At 35.0% G+C, this 10712-nt stretch overlaps 1 protein-coding gene across 1 annotated transcript in view; it reads left to right on the forward strand.

Annotated features, from left to right (window-relative positions):
- LOC143250682 (beta-1,4-N-acetylgalactosaminyltransferase bre-4-like) overlaps nucleotides 1-8013 on the forward strand; it is a 54800-nt gene extending 46787 nt beyond the window's left edge. The window contains exons 5-6 of the mRNA XM_076501582.1: nucleotides 1401-1502; nucleotides 7486-8013. Coding sequence (XP_076357697.1) covers nucleotides 1401-1502; nucleotides 7486-7660 — 277 coding nt within the window. The 3' untranslated portion in view covers nucleotides 7661-8013. The remainder of the gene's footprint in view (nucleotides 1-1400; nucleotides 1503-7485) is intronic.
- The last annotated feature ends 2699 nt before the right edge of the window (nucleotides 8014-10712 follow it).

Below are 10712 nucleotides of genomic sequence, written 5' to 3' on the forward strand. Positions count from 1 at the left end.
CGTTTCTTCTTGTTTTCTTTCAGAAAAAAAAAACTGACCTTCCGTTTGGTAACTGAAGGTTTTGTTGACCATAAAGGTACACAGTGGACAATGCAAAGTGCCGAAACCCTGAATTCTAGAATTATAAGCCCTTAAACTTGCTTCCGAGCCAACGGGGAGCATTTCAAAGCCTTTAAACGTATGCTATTTCATGGAGCAAATTATTTCTTAATGCAAAATACTCTAAAATTTGAGTCCATTTATCCAGAAATTAATTAAAACCGATAATAATTATGAACTGCATAACTTTTAGTGAGTTCAAATTCTGGAATTATGAAATAAAATTGTTATAAGTCTAAAAATATTTAGTTAAATGAATTTAATAAATTTACTGGTTAGATCAGTCCTTCAAGAATTATCCAAATGTAAAATAAATTTTGATATCAATAATATTACGGGAAGAAATTACACAGAGACTGAGACTTACATGACCTGATGGCTAGAGAGTTCGACTCCCAACCTAAGAGTCGCGGATTCGGATCTTGTTACCCAACATGCTTGCCTTTTAGTCGTAAGGATGTTGTAGCATGATGGTCAATCCCATTTTCTTTGGTGAAAAGAAGTCCAAGAGTTGGCGACGAGCAGTGGTGGCTTCATTATTTTCCTGTAGACTATCACTTTTAATTTCGGGACGGCTAGCACACATAATCCTAATGTTTATTGGCGCGAAATTCAACGAACAACCAAAATAGTTACAGATTAAACGAAGCGACAATTTAAAATAAGAACCAATACAAAATAAAGTCTAAAAGAAATAAATGATAAGAAAACAGAGATACTCTTAAATCACGTACTAACTATATATTAGTTTACGATCTGTTTCATTTCTATAAAACAAATATCCGTTCAGAAACACGACTGATTTGTTTTAGATTAAGTATTTAAAGTCGCTATTGAAAACTCATGCATGAATAATTAAATAATTTATTTGTATTTAAAACCTTGCTTACGAAACTGTAGATTTTATTAATAGAACGGCAGATTTACATTTCAATGAATGTTTACTCAGTTTCTATTTCCATACCCCAACACTAGGTTTAACGTGCCTGAAATTTTTGTGTATTCTATTTACAAATATAATGTTTAGAACAAATTTAAGAAAATATATATGAGGATATATATATTTATGAGGATGTGTAATTAATAAAATATTTTATTATAAATCATCAGTGTTGGTTAGTTCGTTTATTAGTGTGTATATTTGGCTGTGTATACTTTTTTGTCCCGGTTAAACAACAACAATAAAAAAACAGTAGATATTCTTTGTATAAGGTTTCTCACTCTCCACTTCAAAAAATGCCAAAATATGAATTCTAATGTGATTTGTCGATTTTTAAATAATTCTGCGACTTTTTGTTTAGGCTGGAGAAGCAAAACTTGGAAATAATTCGACCACCTGACTTTATAGGAAGGTATACAATGATAAAACATAAGCATAGGCCCGAATCACCTAACGTGGTCAGGTAAGATATTTTCGACTACACCTTCTATTTATTAAAACTTACAAGCTAACTCAAACATTTATGGTTAAGGGCAAAGATACACCACAGGCTACCTATGCTGTGCCCACTATAGGTATCGAAACCCAGTATTTAAGTATTGTAAGACCGCAGACTTACACTGTTAGGGTTTTCTAATATGACGATCACTTCCATTAGTTGTTGGTAACGAATAGTCTATGAGTTGACAGTTGTTAATGTTGACCTCCTAACCTGTCTTTCCATAAGTCCATCAACTCGAATTTAGGGACGGCTAACTTAGGTTCAACTTCGAGTAGCTTTGCTCAAAATTCAACAAAAACAAACAAAGCGCATTCACTACCAAAAGGTTTACGATACATCGGTAAAAAATAATAAAAAAACAAAATATAAAAAGATCACAACAATATCTTACAGAGAAAAACCTTTTAGATGTACAATGCAAGAAAAAGAAAAACTTTTACTAAAATCAACTCAAACTCAGTTTAAACGGCAGTATCAAAAGTCGAAGTAGAAAATCATACAACATTTGTAGGTTAACAAAGTTAAAAACAGATGTGTTGGACGATGAAAATTGCATCTCACTAATATAATTTTACATATTTTTGTTACCTTATTAAAGGTATAATAAATTTAAAACATTTTCAATGGGAGGACACCTTTTTTGTCCACCCTCTATATGTGTTTAATTGCTTCAACAGAAAACTGTGTCATAATTCTCACAAATCTGTGTTTGGGAAATTCAATTTGTCTTTTATGAAATGTTTCCTTGTAGGACAACAAAAGAATATGGATTTAAAGCGCTAAAATTCAAGATTCGAATTCCTTGCGAACACAGGAGATAGCCAGATGTGGCTTTGCTTTTGTGAAATAATATAGTGTTTATTTTATCATAAAACATATTTTTTACAGTATCATAAAGTTCCATATCAGTGAATATGCGGTAAAAAATCATCTCTTTATTTACTTTCCATTACGGGCATCAAAGGGTTTTAAATAATTTTGAAACTACACTAATAATTATTTTGTTCGTATAATCATATCTGTCTAAGTCTCAAAGACTATTTGCAAATTTGGTCTGTCTTTTTCATAATATATCTACCCTGTTTGTGACATCAGTAATTAAAAATACAGGTGATATAAAAAAAGAATAAAATTGCTTGTTTATTTTTTGAATTTTACTCAAAGCTACACGAGAGCTATCTGCGCTAGTCATCCCTCATTTAGTGCTGTAAGACTACAGGGAAGGTACTCTTGGGTTACGCTTCTACCCACGAATAGTGGGATGGACCGTCACATTACAATGCCCCAACAGCTGAAAGGGCAAACATCTTTAGTGCGACGAGGATTCGAACCCGCGATTCTCAGATTAGGAGTCGAACGTCTTTACCCACTTGGCCCTGCCGGGCCGCTAACAAAGCTTTGATGAGCATTTTACTAACGAATTTGATTCAACCATAGATTATGAACTTGCAGTAAAGTTACAACTAATTCTGTTTTAGCTACAAAGTTTTCGCTAGCTGTATCCAGTGTATTTAGCTCCGCTGAAATCTATCTTTAGATTTTATTATGTAATTGTATTTTGTAAAGAATAATAATGTATTTTAGAAGACCATAATGTACATCCGCGTTTCCCAAAGTGTGGAGCTTATCCCCCAGAGGGCGCAACTTAACTCTTGGAGAGCGCGAGCGATGAGGGTAGAGTCAATGGTGCAATTATACTAAATTAAGCTTTTTAATAAAATTTATTTTAATAAAAATAATAGGCAATTACTACAACATTTTAATGTGTATCTGAGCATTAGATCTCATCATTTGAAAGGCCCGGCATGGCCAAGCGTGTTAAGGCGTACGACTCGTAATCCGAGCGTCGCGCCAAACATGCTCGCCCTCCCAGCCGTGGGGGCGTTATAATGTGACGGTCAATCCCACTATTCGGAGGTAAAAGAGTAGCCCAAGAGTTGGCGGTGGGTGGTGATGACTAGCTGCCTTCCCTCTAGTCTTACACTACTAAATTAGGGACGGCTAGCGCAGATAGCCCTCGAGTAGCTTTGTGCGAAATTCAAAAACAAACAAACAAACAAACTCATCATTTGAATCATTGAACCATTTAAAAAAGAAAGAAAGAGCGCGCAAGAAACCCTGTTTATGAGAAGAGGACTGTAAAACTGTGGGAAACGTCGACTTACCCAATTTTTTCCACATGTTAAACACCGGTCACAGCAACTAATTCATTTACAAGATAAGGTCAAGGTGATGTTATTCGAACACTCAATCACAATTTTTTTAAATATATTTATATATCTGTCATTCCGGCCCGTTCGACTCGTAATCCGAAGATTGCCGGTTCAAATCCCCGTCGCACAAAACACGCTCGCCCTTTCAGCCGTGGGGGCGTCATAATTTGACGGTCAACCCACTATTCGTTGGTAAGAGTTGCCCAAGAGGTCACAGTGGGTGGTGATGACTAGCTGCCTTTCCTCTAGTCTTACACTGCTAAATTAGTGTCGGCGAGCGGAAATAGCCCTCGTGTAGCTTTGCGCGAAATTCCAAAACAAACAAGCAATCTATCTTTCTTGTCCCACACCCTATTACGCATTTGTTTTCGATACAAAGACAGGTTTGCTTCGGATGTTCAAAACGAATGTGTTCGTGTAACTGTTTGTTTGTTTGTTTGTTTTGAAATTCGCACAAAGCTACTCGATGGCTATCTGTGCTAGCCGTCCCTAATTTAGCAGTGTAAGACTAAAGGGAAGGCAGCTAGTCATCACCACCCACCGCCAATTCTTGGGCTACTCTTTTACCAACGAATAGTGGGATTGACCGTCACATTATAACGCCCCCACAGCTGGGAGGGCGATCATGTTTGGCGCGACGCGGGCGTGAACCCGCGACGCTCAGATTACGAGTCGTACGCCTTACGCGCTAGGCTATGCTGGGCCTAATACGTTTGAAAAATAATACAAGGCTAGAAACTCCCCTTGGCAAGTATGTATTTCTTATTCATGGTCAACGAATTGTCTACATGTTAATAAGAAATTTTGGGTTTTTTCTCTCATTAATATATCTACATTCACATTCTTCCTCACATCAAGTTATGCCACGTTTTCAAAACTGTGTATTGGCCTTGACATGGGTGTATGTAAAGCAACGGTTTGTTTAGCATCTTACTATATTATTAAGTATCGTTATTACGAAGACTTGAATAAAACTTCAGAGCTGCAAGTGAGGTATGAAAGAGTATCAGTTTTCGTAGCTCCCTAGCAGCTCAGTAGTAAGAGTCAGGGATTATAACTCTAAAAATCTGGTTTCGATACTTCTGGTGGGCGGAGCACAAATAGCTTCATTATGTAGTTTTGTTTTTAACTACAAACAAACCATTCATTTAACATTATTTTTCATAACCTAATCGAGAACTGAAGTCTTAGTAACGTTAATTCTATTACGACTGATGAGTGTCTTTCAAGTGTCGAATGCATACGTGCATACAAGATTTCAAAGTTTTAAGGCATTAATAATTTTATCTATACTATAAAAATTTGTTTCACTCTGAAGTGTTTTATAATTGTGTCTTCTATAAAATATATTTAGTGTCATCCGCAACAAGAAGAAGAAACCCAAATTTCTGTACAGCTCAGAGGAATCTCGCTTGTACACCACCCATATATCAATTTAATTGTAATTGTTTTCTTCATTTCCAAAACATAGAGACTGTGATTCCTTTTGGTTTTTTAACTCTCAAACTTGTTCTCATAGTCCTCCTAACTTAAACATCAGTTCCATCAAATTGAATGTACTAAACTCACCACTTTACACCGAATTTGGACCTGATATTACTGATTCTCAGATTTTTTGGCTGAATATTTTTATCTTTGACGACTACAATATGATCGTCTCTTCAATCAACCCTTTTGCTTTCAGTAGTTATGCAAACTTTCTTCAAATTACCGGAAAGGAATCCGCGAATTATCAATGGTTCGCGAACCACAAGATAAAACTTGGTTCCAGTAATAATATATTAATATTATTCGCAGAATTAACCCAATGAAAATGGATATAATTGGTAAAGTAAACTTTTCTCGGCGTTATAATCATTCTATGACATACAAGGAAACGAATAATGCATCATGTGCTACATTTGTTGAATAGAAACACTGTAAGGATTTATTCATTCTGGATGAACTTCTACTCAGCAGACTTTTAATCCTTGTGGGGCCCGGCATGGCCAAAAGAGTTAAGGCGTCCGACTCATAGTCCGAGGGTCGCGGGTTTGAATTCCGGTCGCACCAAACATGCTCGCCCTCCCAGCCGTGGGGGCATTATAATGTGCGGTCAATCTCACTATTCGTTGGTAAAAGAGTAGCCCAAGAGTTGGCGGTGGGTGGTGATGACTAGCTGCCTTCCTTCTAGCCTTACACTGCTAAATTAGGGACGGCTAGCTGAGATAGCCCTCGAGTAGCTTTGCGCAAACAAAAAACAAACATTTAACCCTTGTTAAAAGATAATTTATTGGAAGAATTTCAAACGAATTAACACTTTTTGTTTTTATTTGTGGTTAAACAAGTAAATATTTAAGACCTTGAAAATACTACGTTACGTTAGGTCTACTTGTTCTATTCAAAGTTTACCTTCTAAATATTCCATAAGTAACCAAAGTAAAGATATTTCATGTGAAAATTAATTGAAAACTACGAAATATAACACGGATGTTTAGGCCAATAAAATTATAAATGACGAAAAAAGAAAAATCTATAATGATTTTCTAGTAATTAAACAAGTAACGTCACACACTAGAAAGAAAGTCAAAGATCAAGGTTATATAGGTTAATTTGTTTGTCAGTTGAAAAAAGTATGTTTCACAAAACATTAATAAAGTTATATTATAATTCTTATTCTTTAGAACAGTTACTTTTTCTCTTATTATTTGGTAAGTAATTATGATATAAGGATTTCAATGTTTAAGATAAGCTTCTGAAAATTTTAACACTGTCTTATTTCAGTTAATGTTTGGCTTATCTGCTTGAATATTATTAATACTTCTTTTCCATGTCTTACACTACGAAACCGTATTTATTGAATACTAAAATATGTAAATTTATAGCATTGTGTTACAAAGATACACATATAATTTCAAATACTTTTATCTCTTTCACAGTAATCATTGTTATTTTCATGTATATTGTTCCGTGTGGATATAAAATGATTCTACAAGTAAATTATTGCAGTATACTTTACTTTCAATAAAAGGTTACAGCAATTATGTATTTCATTTGAAAGTTTTGTGGATGAATATAAATTATGTTATCAAAATATTGTAAAATGAACCATGGTCATGTGAAAACACTTTGAACGCAAACATGACGTTACAACGTTTGTCCCTGTTCAAACACAGATTATTGTGTACGTATTAACTACATTGTGATAGCTTCCCACCCTCATCGAATTATTCACTTACTTTATTATTCTATTTTACCAGCAACGTATTCAATTATTTTCATCAATTAATTTTATTTTTAATCAAGTTTAGTGCGATAGTTTACTAAGTCACTACGATTTGTGAGAATAAAGTGGTTCGATGCGCTAGGAAATGTTTTGTTCATGTGCTATTGGTCATTGTTTTAATTTTTGAGAATAAAATAATGCACTTTGTTAGGAAATGTTTTGTTGATGTGCTATTGGTCATTGTTTTAATTTTTGAGAATAAAATCATGCACTTTGTTAGGAAATTTTTTGTTCATGTGCTATTGGTCATTGTTTTAATTTTTGAGAATAAAATAATGCACTTTGTTAGGAAATGTTTTGTTCATGTGCTATTGGTCATTGTTTTAATTTTTGAGAATAAAATAATGCACTTTGTTAGGAAATGTTTTGTTTCGAGAATATAATTACTTATCAACAGTAAAATGTCGTGATATCACGTAAAATACAAAGATACAAATATCTAAATTAAACTTTTCTCTATCCACAGGAGGGCGCTTCTACGCATGGCTCAAAAACGGCAGACGAGAGATGGATTCAACAGTGCGAAGTATAGTGTGATACATAAAAAACAGTTATCTTTATACACTCATATTATGGTCGATATTGGACATAATCATAGATGGCGCTTTCAAGGAAAAAACCGTATAATAATATCATTTTGATAATGGGAAGTCTTATACTCCTGTGATGCATATAATCAACTATTAGATTTTTTAATTCAATTTCTTTCGGATGCTGATCCTCTGACAGCTGGTCGGCCTTTTACCATTTTTTTCTGTGAATACGTTCGTTGTTTTATATATTACGAAGTTGATCTCAAACAAATTCAAAATTCGTATCTTCCATGAATTTTGTAATACATTTTGAGTTAAAGGGTGTAAAGACAAGTGAATAATTATGTACATAAAAAGAAAAATCTTACCTGAATGTAACTCTTTTTTTTTCACTTAATTGGACTTTGAGAGAGAGAGAAAAAGAAAATAAACTTCATTGAAATGATCATTTTGGACAAACATGTTTCGTGTTCATTTGATTAATCTACTCAATTCTTACAAACCTTTGTTTATTTGCTCTACTATTCTATTGATACAAACAACTAGAAACACGTGAAGAGTATTGTTTTTAACGTTAATTATATCTTAGCTGCCCGGTGAGACAGTGGTAAGATCATAGACTTACAACACTAAAATCCGAGATTCGATTCCATGCGGTAGACACACCAGATATCCCAATGTAATTTTGCTCTGAATCGAACAATGTTTTCTAATAGCAAAGAATTATGGTTTGATCGTACAGAATCTAGCCAGGTAAAAGATTTAAGGGAGTTGTTTTCAGATTTCATAAAATATACCTCACTGTTTTGTATCTTCAATCTAACAAACATACTACTGTATTTTACTATGGTGTCTTAAAACGGTTGAAAATTTTTTTGAAAGTAAAGTCGTTTCAGACAGAAGTGGTGTTCTTGTAAGATAAAGAATTAATAGTAAAATACAATTTACACTGTTTTATCTATTATACAAAGTCGTTCACTCAGTTGTACCCGTTTCAGAATATTCCCATAATTGCTTGCGAAGATAGGTCATGTGTTTTACAGATAATAGACCAACATATCTATTCTTAAGGTTGAGAAATTCAATACCTTAGCATGATATTGTTCACATCCAACTTAACACTGTAGACAGCAAGAAACCTCTCAAAGACGGGGACTTTGCTACTCCTTCAATCTCTTTGAACTATTTAGACTTCCCAATATATGTCTTGATGACGTAAACAAATAGCAAGAAAGAACTTTGGTGTTAAAAGTAAACCTGGAGTCAAAATAGGACAAAAATATCCACTTCGTATATAGCTTTCTTATATGATTTATAATTATTTGACATTTATAAAATATGTTGACCCCTGTAGGAAGGTCAATATACCCAAACATGCCTATTTATATCTCTCAGGGTTCATCTTGTTGGACACTCCTGACTTTTGACCAGAAAGCAAAAAAAAAATTAACAAAGATATAATATTTTTCATCTTATTAGTGGCCTGGCATGACCAGATGGTTAAGACACTCGACTCGTATTCCGAAGGTCGCGTTTTCGAATCCCCATCACACTAAACATGCTCGCCCTTTCAGCCGTGGGGGCAACATAATGTTACGGTCAATCCCACTATTCGTTGGTGAAAGAGTAGCCCAAGAGTTGGCGGTGGGTGGTGATGACCAGCTGCTTTCCCTCTAGTCTTAAGCTGCTAAATTACGGACGGCTAGTGTAGATAACCCTCGTGTAGCTGTGCGTAAAATTAAAAGAAAAACAAAAACAAACACCTTATTGGCTAATTAGATATAGAAACTATACAATAAGTACGTTGACTCAGCAGATAGCCCGATGTGGCTTTGGTAAAAGAAAACTACATAAACACAATAAGTACGAAAACCCTTTAGCTTGCATGTTGAATTAGGATTTGGGATAGTGCACTTTTAGCTATTTAGTATTTTTGGAACAACGTAAGAAAATATTCATAGGGTCAAAATGTGAACTACAATGTAACATCGGATAAAAATCTTGTCAATAGAGTTTCGTCATCTTTTACAAGGGGCCCGGCATGGCCAAGCTTGTTAAGGCGTGCGACTCGTAATCTGAGTATCGCGGGTTCGCATCCCCGTCGCGCCAAATATGCTTGCCCTTTCAGCCGTGGGGACGTTATAATGTTACGGTCAATCCCACTATTCGTTGGTAAAAGAGTAACCCAAGAGTTGGCGGTGGAGGATGATGATTATCTGCCTTCCCTCTCCTCTTACACTGCTAAATTAGGTACGCCTAGCGCAGTTAGCCCTCGAGTAGCTTTGTGCAAAATTAAAAAACCAAACACACAAACAAATCCTTTACTGGACAGAGGCAGAGAGCGGCTCATTGGTGGTCTGCAAAGTTAAGTTTCCCTATACAATAACAAAACTAAGAATAGTGCTTCTGCCGCTTAGGTCGTGCGTGTTTTATAATAGTATTGGTCAGATCTCAGTATCCAGTCAGACAAAAGAAATCCAAGAGTTGGTGTGGGTCATGTTGACTAGGTATCTTTCCTTTAGTCTACCACTACAAAATTAGAGACGTCTAAGCCAGGATTCTTCGTGTAGCTTTCTACAAAACCCGACAGATGAATAAAGCTTATATATCTTTCCGCAAAATCCAACGAACGAATGATGCTAGTGAAAGGAAAATAAATAAAAACCCAGTACTTCGCAGTCCTTTTGTAAAGTTTAGATTTTGTTTCAAACAATGGCCTTTTTTAAGTGCAGCTAAGGAACAACCGGAGTAGAACGATAACCTTACAAATACGTTAAGTAAGATTAACGAGGTTTGATTGAATTTCCTGCTTTTTGGTGTGTGGTTTTCGTATATCATTTTTATCTGATTTTTTCTACGTAACCAAATATCTGTATAAAAATCGCTTTCTAGTACTCATGTGACAGTAGCGTCAGAAAATATCTTTCACGTGGTGAAACTGGCAGCCTTAACAATTGTTGTTTGACTATTGTTCTTTGTCAGTTGAATGTAACAAAGATTTTGAAATATAAGATAGCTCGTGATAAGATACAAATGACATTGATTCAAGAGATCCTGTTAAAAAAGTACATTTGAGGTAAAACAAAACAAGGGTCTGGTTATTGTGTCGTGGCCGAGTAGAAATTCTTCTTTCATCCCCTTCCCCATTCCCGCACTGATA

This window comes from Tachypleus tridentatus, chromosome 5 (genome assembly GCF_004210375.1).
Source record: "Tachypleus tridentatus isolate NWPU-2018 chromosome 5, ASM421037v1, whole genome shotgun sequence".
In the NCBI taxonomy this organism is placed as follows: Eukaryota; Metazoa; Arthropoda; class Merostomata; order Xiphosura; family Limulidae; genus Tachypleus; species Tachypleus tridentatus.